General features: G+C 41.8%; 1 protein-coding gene across 6 annotated transcripts in view; it reads left to right on the forward strand.

Annotated features, from left to right (window-relative positions):
• The window catches only part of TNRC6A (trinucleotide repeat containing adaptor 6A), a 96340-nt gene that overhangs the window by 56003 nt on the left and 21894 nt on the right, over positions 1 to 18443 (forward strand). For 4 of the 6 annotated variants that reach the window (XR_006343093.1, XM_043914538.1, XM_043914541.1 and 1 more), the window contains 9 exons: positions 4939 to 7515; positions 8740 to 8916; positions 9619 to 9794; positions 10905 to 10937; positions 12453 to 12533; positions 12876 to 12927; positions 17358 to 17500; positions 17893 to 18039; positions 18205 to 18342. Coding sequence is in view for 5 of the 6 variants with exons in the window: in XM_043914538.1 (XP_043770473.1) it covers positions 4939 to 7515; positions 8740 to 8916; positions 9619 to 9794; positions 10905 to 10937; positions 12453 to 12533; positions 12876 to 12927; positions 17358 to 17500; positions 17893 to 18039; positions 18205 to 18342 (3524 nt within the window). In the remaining variant the exon portion in view is untranslated. The remainder of the gene's footprint in view (positions 1 to 4938; positions 7516 to 8739; positions 8917 to 9618; positions 9795 to 10904; positions 10938 to 12452; positions 12534 to 12875; positions 12928 to 17357; positions 17501 to 17892; positions 18040 to 18204; positions 18343 to 18443) is intronic. The other 2 variants (XM_043914539.1, XM_043914540.1) reach the window with 2 other exon arrangements.

An 18443-nucleotide genomic window follows, 5' to 3' on the forward strand; every position in this document is an offset into this window, starting at 1 on the left:
GATCTAAATTCTTCATGAATGAATTATGCAGTTCCCTTGAATTCTCACCAGTCTTTGCTTTACCCCATGTATCTTCTTTCTGAATAGGTGCTGTGTAATACACTGCTATATTCTTTTTTTTTTTTTTCCTTTTGGCCATGCCTCCTGGCTTGCGGGATCTCAATTCCCCAACCAGGGGTTGAATTTGGACCCTTGGTAGTGAGAAAGCAGAGTCCTAACCACTGGACTGCCTGGAATTCCCTCCCACTCCACCCCCCTTCTAAAAAAATTGAGATATGGTTGGTTTACAATGTGTTAGCTTCTGCTGCACAGCAAAGTCAATCAGCCGCATGTATACATATATATCCCCTCTTCCTTGCATTTCCTTCCCATTTAGGTCACCACAGAGCATTAGTTATCTATTTCATATGTGTAATATACATATGCCAATCCCAGGCCTCCCTTCCCCCTTTGTATCCATATGTTTGTTCTCTAAGTCTGTGTCTCTATTTCTGTTTTGCAAGTTAAGTTCATCTATACTATTTTTCTAGGTTCTGCATATCCTTTTTTTTTTTTTTAATATTCTTTTTGAGGTATAGTACTAGAGCTGCCCTCAGTCTTCCTATCATAATTTTGTATGAGAGTAGGGTGCTGGTTTTAGATTTCAGATGTTTTTTTCCCAGTTAAATGCAGCCTTCCAAATCTTGGTTTAAATTTTGTGTTTGCGTTACACTGTGAAATGGAACTGTCCACTTTGCTCCCACAGTCTCACTGCTCCTCCCAATTTCCTGGGGACGCGCGACTGTCATCTTCTGCTTACTAATGTTGCTGTATGTTTATCTCCCAGACCATTTGTAATGATGGATTCTGGCCGCCTTGTGTGTGAGGGAAGTGTATTATTTGACTTCTTTCAATTCTGAAGTAGTCTCTGACTCTGAAATGTTTTAGTTGTGATCACTGAGGAGTCCTGCATTTTTTATAACTGTAGTCAGGCTAATGTCTGTCCACCCCACTCCCCCTTACCACCCCCGACCCCCCATCCCCTCACCCCCCACACACTCAGATTTTTCTATCTAAGCTGAAGTGTTTTTCATAACAAAAAGTGGTCTTTGTGACCTATGGTTGGTAAATGCAGTTTTTTGAGGTTGCCTCTTAATTTGTGTTTTTGGGAAAGTATCAAGTTATGTTCCAGATTAAAAATGGAGTTTTGGCTAATAATTACTGATGGCATCTCTTACTTTCCTAAAATACATGGGCATACACAGCAAAAGGCAGGTGTGGACCATAACCCCCCTCCAAACTAGGTTATGGCCAGATTGTGAGAAAGTTTCACTACCATTAAAGATAATAGAATTGGTTTGCAAAGTGTATTCTGCTGTTTTCTGGGACGTTTTGCTTTTGATGTATTCAGACATTAAAAAAAAAAGAAAACAACCTTACCTTTCTTGTAAGTAATCAAGTGTTGTGTTTTGTTTTGTTTTTTAATGGTTTCTTTGCTTTTAGGTATACAGAATTCTCATTCACAAATTCATGGTTCCATCTTTAACACTTGAATCATTTGGATTTACTTTTGATAGGTCATCTCATTTAAGAAATCTTTAAAAGTATTGAATATTCCTTTTCTTTAGGTGATTTAAAATGCTAACCTTTGGAAAAAAAAAAAAAGCTAACCTTTGGCATATAACCTTAGATAATATACTTGGGCCCATTTCTGGATTAATTTTTCTGTTCTTACATACTCTGATAGGACAGTGCTGTTTAACTAGTGCATGATAAAAGTTTTTAAATCCGCTTATTTGTCTTATGTGAGTTTAAAAATTTTTATATCTCTAATCAAATTACGGACTCTTGTTAGTAATTTTTTATAATTAAATTAAACTCAGAAGGAACATTGTTATATCTTCCTATTGAGGAGCGAGTTTATACTTAATCAGGTTATGCGCTATGACCTGCAATAAAATTTAATCGAATATTTTTGTTAACTTTATTTCAAAGCTTCCTTAATACTTTTTGTGGTTTCTATAATTAGGATCCTTTTCCATCCCATTTTCTTATTGATTATTCTTGGTGCATAGGAAAACCGGCTTTTTACACATTAACCCTTTTTGTTTCTTTTCTACTATCTTGACCTCATTTGGGGGTCATATTTCATCAGTTTGTGCTTCTAGCACAAAGTTGAATAGTTGTACTGATGACAGATTCCTGTCTTTTCCCTCTTGTTAGGGGAATGCTGATTATGTTTCAGTGTTAAATCCCAGGTCCATTCCTTTGTTTTCAACTTGGGTAGTTTTGTCTGTCTTTCTCAGTCTTGTTTTCTAATTCCTGTTGAATGGGAAGTGGCAAGACACACGCACGAATGCACACACACGCAAATACTTAGATCAGAATACTTTTGTTACAGACCATGGCTTGATTGTTTTAGGTTTGGAGAAAAGTGGAAGGTTTGGGACTTGCTGATGTTCTGGATTAGCTGTCCACAGGAAAGAATCAAGGATAAATCTTAGGTTTTAGGAAACTTACCAAGATGAAGAAAACTGGCAAAGAAGCAGGCTTGTTTTTTTCCTTTGAGAGGAGGCCCCTGTGGAGTTAACCACCTTTTTGAGATATCTAAGTAGAGGTTTAAAGTAAGCACGTTGTTGTATGGTTTCTAATTTTGCTCTTTATGAGAGAGGTATGGTGGAATGAAGAACTTTGGAGATAGGACTGAAAATTATGATAATCATTGATACACATTAATCAGTGAAAAAATAATGGCCCTCATTTGTATCTGAATCAGATACAGTTCAGAGCAGTTTTAATAGCCATCATTTAATCCTTACAACTGTGTGACGTAGCTGCTGTTACTGTTCCCACTTTATAGATGAAGAATCCAAGGCACAGGAAGTTTTGAGGGTCTTACTGGTAGTCACACAGCTGGTAAAGAACAGAGCGACTTTTAAACCCAAGCAGGCTGGCTTCGAGAGTTGTGCTCTGCATCACTGCACCAAACTGCCCTTCATAGAGCACTTGTTTGAAGTCAGCAGTGAGCTGCATACTTTACGTATTAAACTAGGTTAACTAACAACCAGGTAAAGAAGTCCGTATGTACTGTGTGTATTCCCGTCTTGCTAGTGTGGTCATGCAGCTACTACACAGAGTCCAGACTTCAGTCTGGGTGTCTCTAGAGTTCCAGATATGTTCTGAGCCACCCCGCTTTTTTACTTTAGGATGAATTCTGATTTTCTCACCTTATTTTCTACAGCCCTTGAGCCTCCATTTCTTCATCTGTAAAGTGAAGGTAATGCCTACTCTAGGGTTGTTTCAAGGATTCAGTGACAGCATTCCACATAACGCATGTGCTCCAGCGTGCTGAATGATATCGCCCGCAGTGCAGGCACTGGTCTGTTAGTGAGACTGATGTTTTTGTGTGCTTTATTTCCTGAGAAAAATCCTCCTCATGGGCACTGAAAGATGAAAAGCTTTCCTTGGAAGCTTCGAACTGCCAAGTAATTTTTAATTAGTGGAAGTCAGAAGCACTTAGAGAACTTCTGAGAAAAAATATATGTTTGATGAGTTATGTATACATTTTTGTCTCTGTTTAGTTCCCCCCCCCCACCTTTTTGTTGTTGTTGTTGTTGTTACTCTTTCTAGCACTTCACCTTTTGCTGCTTAGCAATTGTGCTTTGAGAAATAATGATGCATGTTGAATCTGATTTTCCATATCAGCAATACCCTAGTGGGCTTTCCCGGGTCCTCAGACAGTAAAGAATCCACCTGCAATGTGAAAGGCCTGGATTTGTCCCCTGGGTTGGGAAGATCCCCTGGAGAAGGGAACGACTACCCACTCCAGTATTTTGGCCTGGAGAAGTCCGTGGACAAAGGAGCCTGGCAAGGTTACAGTCCATGGGGTTGCAAAGAGTCAGACATGATTGAGTGACTTTCACTTCACTATACCATCACAATGAGTGACATTTTACTTTCTGGGCTTACAGCACCTAGTGTCTGGGATATGACTTAAGCATATGTATTACTTACACTAAATATGATTCTGATAACTATTGTAGTAAAGAACTACAATATGAACAACCCCCTGAGGACAGTCTTAAATGCCCGCATCTTATCTCTGAAGATTTCTAACTTAACCAGATTTTTAAACTGAATGAGAGTGATGCATTTGGGAAAATATTATAAGCAGTAAAATAACTAGATGATAATACATAGCAGTAAGTCTAAGTTTATAGGATTATATGACTAGTCATTAATGTCTTCGATGTCAGCAGTTGAATTTTTAATCGTAACTTTGTTCTTTAGCGTATCAACCGTTTTCTGTTGTCTTCTAATAAACATGGCTCTGAACACATTTTTATGAAGGCAATATTTCTACTTGTGTGCTGTATTTTTCAGATTGAATTTGAACACTAATGAAGTGCAAATATAATGGAAAAGTCTTTATAATTCTTATAAACTTGTTATAGTACCCAAAACAGTTGTGTGAAATAGCTATTCTAAAAACATGTGGATAGAAAAGGGTTCCTAATATATCTCTCGTACATTTCACCAAATTTGGCCTGTCCACTTGTCATTTCCCATTTGCATCCCAACGCCTTCCTTCCTGAGGTTGGGCCTCCCAAGCCTAGGTTGCTTCATCATCCTAATAAATCATTTCTACCTTGTCCTTCCTGACTCCAAATTCTTTATTTGCTGATATGTTCATTCATTCATTCACATATATATTGAGAGCTATTATGTTCCAGGTACTGCTGTATGCTCTTGGAATAACATAAATGAACAAAGCAGCAAAATTCCCTGCCTAGGTGGAATTAATTATTGAATATGGAAAGTTGGTGGCTGGGATATAACCAGTGCCCTTGTAATTATATTGCCAAGTGTTATATTTTGTTGAGGAGCTATACACATTTATAATGTATCCATCTTTTTTTCAAACACTTGATACATTTTTGTGTTTCTTCTTTATTCTAGATATAAACCACAATACTTCAGGATCCCATTATGAAAATTCAGAGCGGGGACCTGTGTCTTCTACAAGTGACTCTAGTACAAACTGTAAGAATGCTGTTGTGAACGACTCCCCTGAAAAAGAAGCATGGCCCTCGGTCCCTGGCAGTGATCCGGAGTTGGTTTCAGAATGTATGGATGCTGATTCTGCCTCCAGTTCTGAATCAGAGCGACACATCACTATCATGGCTTCAGGGAGCGCAGGCGGTGAAAACGATGGCCTTCGGAACAGCACTGGACTTGGATCCCAAAACAAGTTTGTGGTTGGTAGCAGCAGCAATAATGTGGGCCATGGAAGCAGTACTGGGCCGTGGGGTTTTTCCCACGGAGCCATAATAAGCACATGTCAGGTGTCTGTGGATGCTCCTGAAAGCAAATCAGAAAGTAGCAACAATAGAATGAATGCTTGGGGCACTGTAAGTTCTTCATCAAATGGAGGGTTAAATCCAAGCACTTTGAATTCAGCTAGCAACCATGGTGCCTGGCCAGTATTAGAGAACAGCGGACTTGCCCTAAAAGGGCCTGTAGGGAGCGGTAGTTCTGGCATCAATATTCAGTGCAGTACCTTAGGCCAGATGCCTAACAATCAGAGTATTAACTCTAAAGTGGGTGGTGCTTCCACCCATGGTACCTGGGGAAGCCTTCAGGAAACTTGTGAATCTGAAGTAAGTGGTACACAGAAGGTTTCATTCAGTGGTCAACCTCAAAATATTACCACTGAAATGACTGGACCAAATAACACTACTAACTTTATGACCTCTAGTTTACCAAACTCCGGTTCAGTACAGAATAATGAACTGCCTAGTAATACAGGGGCCTGGCGTGTGAGCACAATGAATCATCCTCAGATACAGGCTCCCTCGGTTGTAAACGGCACTTCCCTTTCTCACCTTAGCAATGGAGAGTCAAAAAGTGGAGGCTCTTACGGTACTACATGGGGTGCCTATGGTTCTAATTACTCTGGAGACAAATGTTCAAGCCCTAATGGCCAAGCTAATGGTGACACTGTGAACGCAACTCTAATGCAGCCTGGCATAAACGGGCCTGTGGGCACTAACTTTCAAGTTAACACAAATAAAGGAGGAGGCGTGTGGGAGTCTGGAGCAGTGAATTCCCAGAGTGCATCCTGGGGAAATGGTGCAAATTCTGGAGGAAGTCGAAGAGGATGGGGAACTCCTGCACAAAACACTGGCACTAATATACCCAGCGTGGAATGGAACAAACTGCCTAGCAATCAGCATTCCAATGACAGTGCAAACGGCAACGGTAAGAAGTTTACAAACGGATGGAAATCTACTGAGGAAGAGGATCAGGGTTCTGCCACATCTCAGACAAATGAGCAAAACAGTGTGTGGGCCAAAACGGGAGGTGCAGTGGAGAGTGAAGGTAGCACAGAAAGCACTGGACGCCTCGAGGAGAAAGGGACTGGGGAGAGTCAGAGTAGAGACAGAAGGAAGATGGATCAGCACACGTTACTCCAAAGCATTGTGAACAGAACGGACTTAGATCCACGTGTCCTGTCCAACTCTGGTTGGGGACAGACTCCTATTAAGCAGAATACTGCCTGGGATACCGAAACATCACCTAGAGGGGAGAGAAAGACTGACAATGGGACAGAGGCCTGGGGAAGCTCTGCAACACAGACTTTTAACTCAGGGGCATGTGTAGATAAGACTAGCCCTAGTAGTAATGATACCTCATCTGTATCGGGGTGGGGAGATCCCAAACCTGCTCTGAGGTGGGGAGATTCCAAAGGCTCAAGCTGCCAGGGGGGATGGGAAGATGACTCTGCTGCTACAGGAATGGTCAAGAGCAATCAGTGGGGGAACTGCAAAGAAGAGAAGTCCGCATGGAATGATTCGCAAAAGAACAAACAGGGATGGGGTGATGGGCAAAAGTCAAACCAAGGGTGGTCTGTCTCTGCCAGTGATAACTGGGGAGAAACTTCAAGGAGTAACCATTGGGGTGAGGCTAACAAGAAGTCTAGCTCAGGAGGTAGCGACAGTGATAGGTCTGTTTCTGGTTGGAACGAACTCGGTAAAACTAGTTCTTTTACATGGGGAAATAACATTAATCCAAATAATTCATCAGGCTGGGACGAATCTTCTAAACCGAATCCTTCCCAGGGATGGGGAGACCCTCCAAAGTCTAATCAGTCTCTAGGTTGGGGAGATTCATCAAAGCCAGTCAGTTCTCCAGACTGGAACAAGCAACAAGACATTGTCGGATCTTGGGGCATCCCGCCAGCAACAGGCAAACCTCCTGGTACAGGCTGGCTGGGAGGACCTATGCCAGCCCCAGCGAAAGAGGAAGAACCCACGGGCTGGGAGGAGCCATCCCCAGAATCCATACGTCGCAAAATGGAGATTGACGACGGGACTTCAGCTTGGGGAGATCCCAGCAAATACAACTACAAAAATGTGAACATGTGGAACAAAAATGTCCCAAATGGCAGCAGCCGCTCAGACCAGCAAGCACAGGTACACCAGTTGCTACCGTCTGCAGGTGCCATCTCAAACAAAGAGGCAAGCAGTGGCTCCGGTAAGTTCTTGTTTTCTGGAGTCTTGATTGTTTTTCATAGTACTTCACAGGAGCAGGAGCCTTGTTTCAAATTTACTGTTTTTGGATGTGCACACAAACCTTTTTTTTTTTTTTTTTAACTCTAATCCGGGAGAAGTTTGCAGGGAAGAAGATTATGGGGAAGGTGTTACTGTCAGGAAACGGCTCTGCCTTTGGTAGTATTGGCCATGAATCCCACCTACTCCGTTCTCTCTCCGGAAAGTTATAGAAAGCAGAATTGGAAAAGGGATGTCAAGTGGGATACCATACACTTTACTCATCTCAGTTCTTCTGAGTTGAGCCGTTACGTTTTGGTTTTATTATTTGACTATCCCCAGAAATAGAACAAGTATCTAAAAGTACAGTCCTCTAAAAATCTAGATACTGTAATTGGTTGTAGATGGGATTTATTTAAGTAGGCATGTTGAATACCGTGTGTGTGTGTGTGACAGTGACATTTTTCATTAGTTGTCATTGAGATGTGCTGTCTCTTTAATGGAGGTTTCATTGAATAATAATCCCGTTGGATGTAGAGACAGAAGTGTTTTCCTGAACTAACGTTTCAGCGCCTAATTCTTTTTTCTGAGTATTATTAATTTAGATTTAATTCTTACAAGAAATGTGTATGTATCTAAGGGGAAGGCTGTTGAGGGTCTTTTAAAACAATGTATATATGGCTTGGCTTTGCCTTTGTTGATTATGGTTGACTTTGGACAGCCTAATAAATTCTAAGAAGCATTGTCCAGCATATACAAGTAGGATGCCCACCTATCATTAGTCTTATATTAAATACACTTTCCAGAACAGTGATGTTGAAAGGTTGTACTTACAGTAAAAGTTTTATACACATACTGTTACCCAGCTTGATCATCTGCTTTACTTCACTAGGTTTGACTCAGAATGACTTGGCTTTTCTAGGAATTAAATTCATCCTCAAAGGAGGATGACTTGCCATAATTAAGATTATTCAATAGAATCTGCTGTGTACCTCGAGGGCAATTCTGAAAGAAGAGGTGAAAAAAAATTATAGTTAGATTATAATAATGGAAAATTATTTGTCTTCTTTACATAAAACAGAGGCCATCCTTTTTGCCCATCACAGCATCATTATTTAATACACAAATGTGAAGGTCTTCTTTTGTTCCCTAAGTATTCCTTATTACCCCTTCAACCTGCTGATGACTTCTTTTCCCACACTTTCTAAAGGCTGGGGTGAGCCCTGGGGGGAGACTTCAACTCCAGCCACAACTGTGGATAATGGTACTTCAGCCTGGGGTAAACCCGTAGACAGTGGGCCTAGCTGGGGCGAACCCATTGCTGCGGCATCCAGCACATCCACGTGGGGTTCCAGCTCTGTTGGTCCACAAACATTAAGCAAATCTGGTAAGTTACTGATAATTCCTGGTTTCCGTTTGATAGCAGTGGTGATCTTATTGTCTGTAATTAAGTAATTGGTTAACGTTTATGGCGTTGATAATGTATCCACATAGTATTGTAACTGTCAAGCAACTTTCATGCTATCCAGCACAAGAGACTGAGTATGATAGTCGTGGGAACACATATCCAAGCGGTCTGGCTCAGGCACCAGACAGGTCCCTAAATACTACACAGAAAATGAACAGAGTTCAGGAAGGACCCTTCATATTCAGATAGACACTGTTACTATTCTTGTAGGGATTCCAAAGACCAAGTATAGTGATGAGATACTTTCTGCTTCTGACCTGCATGCTGTACTTTTGAGCCATTCTCCTTAAAAATATGTATTAAGATGAATTTTTAAAAATTCCATGCATCCTCATGGCCCTAAGCAAATACGAACATGAATGCCACCAATGTCCCATGTTTAGGAACTCTTTGATTTGTAAAAGCATGAAAAGTGTTTTATTGGAAATTTTACTAAAAATAAATTCTTGTTTAGCTTTTAGTTATGTATATAACATACACTTTTGCCCTGCAAACCTGGGAAGGGAAATAAAAGAGGGTTTTTAGGTTGTCCCCCAGCTCTGCCCTATTAATGAGTGCTCATCCTCCAGAAAAAATTGTTTAACTATAACATGTTTCTTTTTGTCACAAATCCACAATCAGGGCCAAAATCTATGCAAGACGGCTGGTGTGGTGATGATATGCCCCTGCCTGGAAATCGCCCCACTGGCTGGGAAGAGGAAGAGGATGTAGAGATTGGAATGTGGAATAGTAATTCATCTCAAGAGCTTAATTCATCTTTAAATTGGCCACCATATACAAAGAAAATGTCTTCGAAGGTAAACATTTCAAGGGCAAAGCCCTTGAAACTTTAAATTCCAAAGGTAGCTTCCCCACAGAAGATAGTGTGCTTGCCTGCCTGTGTATGGCAGTCAGTATAGTCCAGGCAGTCCCCAACTTAGGTGGGGCTTCCTGTGGGCAGCCACCTAGAGACCGAGGACCCCAGGGAGGTCCTTCCTCCCCACTGCTACAGCTGGGCATCTCTCTCCTCCTCCCTCTCCGCCAGTGCTACCTGGGACAACCCCTCACCCCAGGACGGTGCTGCAGGGGGGAGGATGAAGAGAAGGGCAAAGCTCCATGTTGACGCCTCCCATCCCACTGCCAGTTCATCTCCCATTCCACTTCCTTGCCTGGAGCCCCTAACTTCTAGTTACTGTGCTCCTTATTCGTCCACCATCTTCGTCCCTTCTCCACTCCGTAAGGTCCTGGGACGGAAATCCCTAGGAATGAGTAGAGAGTTTGGTTTTGCTTTTATATGTGGACAAATCTTATTCCAGACCTGGGTCTGCATCAGAATTGTAAGGAATTTGTTAAAAGTATAATCTCCTATACCCTAGGCCTACTGTTGTTTTGGAAATTGGACCAAGTTTCTTGTTCTCAACAAGCTCTCCAAATGTTTCTGATGCAGAGCCAGGTTTGAGAAGACTAGTGTCAGATTTTCTTGGGGCCCATTTTCAAAATATGTGCTTAGTCCCCCCAGGTGATTCTGATATATCTTTTCCAACCTGTTTGAGAATGAATTCTTTTTGAGGGACCTTAGAAGGCAGATACCAGTAGCTCATGGCCAGGGTCCCTCCCTTTTGAGCCTGGGATTCTAAATCTAGGACCTTTCATTTTTAAGACTTTTCTTCATTGGGCTGCAGTTGCCTGTTGCCTCACCATATAGATTATGAATCATTTTCCCATATTTTGCATAAATCATTTGATCCTCATAACCTTCTGAGATAGAATACTGATAAGGAATTTGAAACTGGAAAAGGTGGTGGCTTGCCCAAAGTTGCATAACTAGTAAGTGACAGAGCAAGGATTTAAGTTTAGGTCTTCCAGTTCCAAACCCTGTGTTCTTCCCACTGGACCATGCTGTTTTGTGACTTTGTCTTTCCTTACAGGGTCTGAGTGGCAAAAAAAGGAGAAGGGAAAGGGTGTGTAGCCTTTTTACTCTTTCTCCTTTGTTTCTACTAGTAAAAATCTTTTAGAAAGCAACTGCAAATATTTATTTAGCCTCTGCTGTGTGCCAGGTACTGTGCTTAGGGCTGGGGGTTCAGAAACACTAGGATAACAGCATACTTCAAGGAGCTCAGGGTTTCGTATGGGCGTGTGAGGAGTGCTGTAAGAAGTGTTAGCTTGAGTTTCAAAGATGCCTGGGAGTGGGATGTGTTAGGAAAAGTGGTAGCCTGAAATACAGAATGTGGGGGGGAAGAGGTGACAGTCTACTCCACAGTTAGATTAGGGGCAGATACTTAAAGTGTTTTCAGTACCATGCCAGATAATTTTAACTTTATTTAGCATAATGTGTGGAGCCAATCAAATTGAATAAAAGGCGGCGGCATCGGTTTGGTTTTTAAAATTGGAAGAAAGACCAAAGTTAGTGATCTCATTTAGGAAGCTTCTGCATTCAGGTTAGAAAGGACGGCCTGAATTGGGAAGCAGAAATAAATATTTAGCAGAAGGGACTGATGTGAGAGACATTTGGGATTAAAGAGACAGATCTTAGCAACCAGTTAAGTATGGGGTGGGGTAAAAGAGGAAAAGGAATCAAAGTCAACTTCAGAAACCTTGGAAAGGGTTAGATGCTTGCTTCAGAGACCTGCTTTCAAGGGGAAATTACGAAGCTGTGTTCTGTTCCACAGTCAGAAGGAACAGGTAGTAGCAATGGGATAGGGAAATTATGGCAACAAACTGAGAGTGGTTCTGTGATCATTTATGGGAGGCCTTGGTCTCTATGGCTTCCAGCCTCCCTGTCTACCAAGCGCTAATCATGGACCATTTGTTCTCTCAGCTCAGATTTCCAAGTAGTTTCCGTACCTTATACCCCAACCAGCCACGGAAAGCCAACACCAAGTAGGAAGAATCCCAGCTTTAGTTGCTGCTGGGGATATTGTGTTCTTGGCAACATAAATTGGAATTTTAAAATACTCTTTCGTATGGAAACATATGGTGTTTTTTCAGTACAGTGCACATAGCATAATTAAATTATGGTTTTAATTGGTTTCTTTGGACTAACCTGAGAGTCTAGTGACTATTTTTACTTTGCTTTGGTGTGAGAATACTACAAATCCAAATTATAATTAATTTTTTAGAACACAGTCCACTTGTACTTTGGAAGCTGTCTGAGGAACAGTTCTTCATTATCCAGAGGACCTGTATACTTTCTGTAGGTCATCAAGGCCCTTTGCTTCTGTCTTTTCCTTCTGACTGCTTGCCCTTAGAGATTTCTCTGTGCATTACAGCTATACCAGAGGACTGGAGCAAAGGAAGTTGAAAATCAAATAAGTTGATTTTTAATTATTAACAACTCTGTGAGAAGAGTTGATTGGAGGAGAAATTATTGGCTAAAAATGAGAGTTGGGAATTGTCTTGAAGTTTAATTAATCCATCACTATACCCAGATAAATAGAGATGGCCATGGCATCTTTCTGCTCTTTTATTTTACAAAGGGAATGATGAAAGGTGGAAACAAACAAGAAGAAGCATGGATAAATCCATTTGTTAAACAGTTTTCAAATATCAGTTTTTCGGTAAGTATGTTTTCTTAGCAACCTCTTCCCCATTTAATGGTGGTTCATAACCTTACCCTAATTTCATTTTTTTTTTTGTTTTCTTTAATTGTTCTCTGAGTCGTTATGAATATGCTGAGGTTAGAATAAAATTTTCCATGAGTTCTTCTTTATTTTTATAGTTATAGCTAAAAATACTGATCACATATCTTTTTTTATTATTTTTTTCTCATGTTAGGCAATGAAAAATGAGGTTTTATGAGCGACTTAAATTTCACAAATGAGGAAATAAAGTAGAATGCTTCACTTTTATTTTCGTTTGCAAGTTAAGATCAACTAACAAGCTACTTTTTTCTTTTTCAGAGAGACTCGCCAGAAGAAAATGTACAGAGCAATAAGATGGACCTTTCTGGAGGTAAGAAAAAATTAAATCAGCTTGAGTTTCGTATTCATCATTGATGGGGAGACTTACCTGTGACATAATCCAACTGAAAGAGCATTGATCTCAACCAGGAGAGGGAGCTGTGGGTTTCTGCTTCAGTGTTCCTGTCCTTTCTGGCGTACATTAGATTATGGGGATTATGCGATTTGGTGTGCCTTTTAGAGTGTCAATCACTGTACTGAGCTAATGGTACTAAGCTAATGGTGCCGTTAGTCTTTGGTTACTGCAGGTTTAGTCCTGTCAGGAATAAGTTATCCAGGTTGGGTGACACAGTCTTCTTAATTTAGGGAACACTTTTTACAAAGGCCCAGATACAATGACAGAAACATCTGAAGCCATATTGGAGAAGTGGCAGGTAGTTCCATGTAGTTGAAGAATAGATATAAATTGACTGTGGTGGTGGGAGTGTGGTGATAGTAAAAGCTGTACCTAGGTGGATTCACTAGAAAACTAGGTAGGTGCTAAATCATGTGGCGCTTGGGTGTCTGAACTTTATTCTGAAAATAAGGGATTAAAGAATTGTAAGCAGGAAAATGAAATGATTTGGATTTATGTTTTAGAAAAATAATCATGGCTATAGATCGAAAGTCTCGGGACAGAAAACATTGGCAGCGGAGGAAGACTAAAAGATACTAAACATAGAAAACCAGTTAGAGATTTTGTTGCTGTTGCTAGTAAGAATTTTCATAGCTCTAAGCTAAGACAGTTGATGGGAAGAATCTTAATTCAGTGGAGATATAGGAATCAGAATCAGTCAAAGTTGATAACTGGTTTGAACCAATTTGTTACAGAGGATGAGCATGAGCAGCATATGGTAAAAGATCATTCCCAGCCTTCTTGCCTGGACGGTTTTGTAGGTAGTAGTGTTACTGTTTTAGTCTGAGTCCAGGTGGAAGAGAGGGACCATATAGTAATTTGAACAGGGAAAGTTTAATACAGATGTAAAGAATTACTGTTAGATTGATGAGAGATTGGCTAGGAAGAGATAAATAACAGGACCTCCTAAGAATATATGAATAGCCGATATAAGAAGTAACCTAGAGACTAAATTGTAAAAGTCAACCTCAGCACCTTAAAAATGCAAAAAGGGAAGAGAAAGAAGAAAATGGCCTATACAGCTAACAGATAGATAAGCAATGGATAATAGCAGAATTGTTGCTTATTAGGTGAAATGGTGAGAGAAACCACTCCTACTTTCACCTTTTGATTCTTACTGCATCCTTTTCGGATGTTGTCTGTCAGCTTGTTTTGTAACTGAGTCTTCAGTAACCACTTGTACCTTTCAGCTTGGCTAGCTACTTCTGGATGATATCTGTGGTAAAACCACTTAAGTGCATTATTACTCTTTTCTTTGCTATGGAATGAGTTCTCTGATCAGACAGTGCTGTGAGGAGCGATGGATAAGGCCTCTGGGACCATGCATGGTAAGGGCGGGGGATCCATATCCAGAGTGTGTGTCTCCCTGTGAGGACAAGGCTCTGCCTCCTGCCTGACTCACTTCTTGCTGGGATGCGGTGCTGTTGGAGCTTGCCGGCAGTCTACCCTTCTGGGGAGCTGGGACAAGCTTCTCATGGAGGGCTCTGTCACCATAGACACTCGGCTGCAGAGCTGCTTGGAGGTATTTGGGGATGCTGGGAGAAACTGGCCTCGGGTGAGGCTGACCATCCTGAACTGCGAGGGCAGGGCACAGGAGAAGCTGGAAGCACTGCCGAAGCCTCCAAGAGCAAGTAGGCAACACTTCTGCCGGCGGCGTCGCCGCGGTGCCCCTTGCTGATAAAACCTCGGTGCCAGCTGGCAAAGGGAGAAAATGTAGAGCCCGGATACAGTTTCAGAGAGCAGTCAACAGGGTGAATTTGGAGCTGAGAGACAATAAACCAATAACTGGCCATTATTTGAGATAGGAAATATATAATAGGTTGGATAGACAAGATTACTGAGTTCAGAGTTGCTATGAAAACCATGTGGTGTGGTATCCAGTAACGAGTAAAAAAAAAAAAATCTGGGTGTGGAGCTTATAAAAGGTAGGACTGGAGATGATAAGTGTAATTAATTAGACATTAATGGTAGTACAGCTTCAAAAATAGGTTGTGGAGGGAATTCCCTGGTGGTCCAGCGGTTAGGACTCTGCGCTTTCACGGCCAAGGGCCTGGGTTCCCTGGTTGGGGAACTAAGGTCCTGCAAGCTGCGTGGTGTGGCCAGAAAATTTAAAAGTTAAAAAAAGGGGGGGTTGACTAGAGGCTTAGAGTGATGGACCAAAGACAACATCTGGGGCAAAAATGGCATTTAAGGAAAGATACGAGGAGAAGTGGAACAGGTTTGAGTAGATGGGGTAATTTTTCAACAGCAAAACGAAAATAGAGATTTGAAAAGAGGAGAGGGATTGTCACGGAATGGATTTGACCCTGGAGGTTAGGAGGCGTGTCATTAGTAACTTAGCCAAGGGCTACGGGCCAGGAAATCAGTCCTGGGTGTTCATTGGAAGGACTGATGTTGAAGCTGAAACTCCAGTTCTTTGGCCACCTGATGCGAAGAGCTGACTCATTGGAAAAGACCCTGATGCTGGGAAAGATTAAGAGCAGGAGGAGAAGGGGATGACAGAGGATGAGATGGTTGGATGGCGTCACTGACTCAATGGACAGGAGGTTGGGTGAACTCCAGGAGTTGGTGATGGACAGGGAGGCCTGGCGTGCTGTGGTTCATGGGGTCGCAAAGAGTCGGACACGACAGAGTGACTGAACTGAACTGAAGGGCCTTCTTATATGATTGGTCAAGGGAAGGCTGCCACATTTGGAGCTCAGGTGGTTTCTGAAGTGATGCCGAGTGGTTGGAGGAATAGTTTGGGGAGAGGATGTATCACACTACCTTTTTTTAAAAGATTTTATTAGATAGGCAGAAGTAATGTGGATTTTTAGGAAAGAACAACTTGGAGAGAGATTTGAGAGAAGAGTTGCCTGCGTTAGATGTGAAAAGTGAGGAAAAGAGTTCAAAATGGCTATCTTGGATGTTTCAGTGAATTAACAGAGGGAAAGAGAACAGAGAAGAGTTTGTTGCAAATGCTTATTGAAGAATACTTTCTTTTTGGTGGCTCAGACAGTAAAGAATTTGCTTGCAATGCAGCAGCCCCAGGTTCAATCCCTGGGTCAGGAAGACCCCCTGGAGGAGGGCATGGCAACCCACTCCAGTATTCTTGCCTGGAGAATCCCATGGACAGAGGTGCCTGGTGGGCTATACAGTTCATGAGGTCACAAGAGTCAGACATGACTGAGCAACTCATACTTCCCTTTGTTAAAAATTTTTCCTTTCCACTCACCTAAAATGAGGTTGTAAAGGTGGGTGTGTCATGGTGGTGGCTACAACAGCAGTTCTCTCAAAAGAAGGACAGCAGTTGCAAAGAAATTGTGGGTGAGATTTGAGGATGGAGCCTAAGGAACAAGGAAATGAACTGCAATTTTCACAAGTTGAAAACCAAGGTCTCAAGTGTGTGTGACTAGGAGAGTAAAGACACCGCCTCTGAGCCCCATGAAGATCGAAGGGCAGTACCGTCCTTGGTTTCTCCAGGTAGAAGTGACGAAGGGGCGTCCAAGTGACCGTGCCTGCCGGCAGTTAAAGATGTGCCAGTGAGCACAGGCGTCGAGTCAGGGTAGACTTGGTATTTAAGGGTCGCCGTGACGGTGAACAAGCCTAAGGGAGGCCAGTTTGAAGAGAGTTGAAAGACTGAAACCTTGAACACACTGAGCACATCCCAACATCAAAGAAAGACAAAGAAGTGGGCTCAGCTGTGGAGAGAGGAGGACTCAGGACAGGCATAATATGGGACGATGTGAAGTTAGAGACTTGTTTAGGATGGTAGCCTGGGAGCTGGCTCTTTCGAGCCCAGATTTTTGCTAGACACGGGGATACCATGAGAGGAGGTCATATTTATTGCAGAGAAGTCAGTGAGGAGAGCAAAGCAAGCCCTTAGGGAAGGGAAGAGCTTTTCCATCTGCTGAATGGGGGTTATGATAGTAGAGTTATAAGCAGTAAATGAGAATGCGTGTTCACAACAGTGCCTGGCACGTTGTAGACATCTGCTGGATGCTGGTTTGTTGTGGTGCTGTCTCTGTTTGTTACTAGAAACTATGTTGTTATTATAAAATTAAGCAGAGTTGAGATGACCAGCGATGTCTTACCTTTCTGTTTACTAGTCTGTTTTCAAGTTATTTGGTTCAATAAAATGATAGTGTCTGCTAAACCTAACTTGTGAGGAATATAAGATTTATTAAATGCTAGTGCATTTTTCACATGTCAAGGCAGAAGTCATTTTGGTTTGGAAGTGAGTATTTCTTTTTCTGTTGTAAATTTATCTGAAACCAGCTAGGTTAATTGTCTTCCTACTTGATGACATAATCTCCTGCATTTGTTAGGAATGTTACAAGACAAACGAATGGAGATAGATAAACATAGCCTAAATATTGGTGATTACAATCGAACGGTCGGGAAAGGCCCTGGTTCTCGGCCTCAGATTTCCAAAGAGTCTTCCATGGAGCGCAGTCCTTATTTTGATAAGGTAAGTTGTCTGTCTGTTTTCTATCTTGTTTTACCCCTGTGGCCAAGAAAGCAATACACTTAATGGTATGATTTCTCACTAATAGTTTAGAACATTTAGTGTAATATGAAGTGTTATAACCCAGTTCCAAGTATTACTGGACTTGGGCTTCATTGTCCTTTTATGTCAGTTTATCACAGGGATCGTGTTTATATTTTCCTCTTAATCCCGTAAAATATGTTTGGTTCTTTTTGTGTGCTCTAGAATTAACACTAATCTGATCTCTTCTGTTTTCTACCTGTTTCCTGTTGATGCTGGAATGTCATGTGACTTCTCTCCTGTTGCTGCAATGATTTCTCCCTTCCACTTGTTTGCTTGGCTGGTGTTGCACGTCTTTCTGTCTGTCCAATCAGGATGGCATTGTAGCAGATGAATCCCAAAACATGCAGTTTATGTCCAGTCAAAGCATGAAGCTTCCCCCTTCAAATAGTGCACTACCTAACCAGGCCCTGGGCTCCATAGCAGGGCTGGGTATGCAAAACTTGAATTCTGTTAGACAGGTAAGTCCACATGTGTATTTCAGGCTCTCTGTTGATTTGTATAAGTAATAAGAGCTCTCTTACATGTAGTTGCTGTGTTTAAATCAGTATTACAGTGTGTGGTAATGAGATGTTAGTCCCTGAAGAATCCCAGTGTTATTTGGTGGTGGTGGTTTGTTTTCGTAGAATGGCAATCCCAGTATGTTCGGTGTTGGGAACACAGCAGCACAACCCCGGGGCATGCAGCAGCCTCCAGCACAACCTCTCAGCTCATCTCAGCCTAATCTCCGTGCTCAAGTGCCTCCTCCATTACTCTCCCCTCAGGTGAAGAAGCTTTTCCGCTGTATTCTCTACTGTTTACCTGGAGTAGAACCTCAAATAAATTTATATTTGAATGAGATGACTGGTTGGTCGTCGGATTATTT

The sequence above is a fragment of the Cervus elaphus genome, chromosome 10, assembly GCF_910594005.1.
Source record: "Cervus elaphus chromosome 10, mCerEla1.1, whole genome shotgun sequence".
Lineage (NCBI taxonomy): Eukaryota > Metazoa > Chordata > Mammalia > Artiodactyla > Cervidae > Cervus > Cervus elaphus.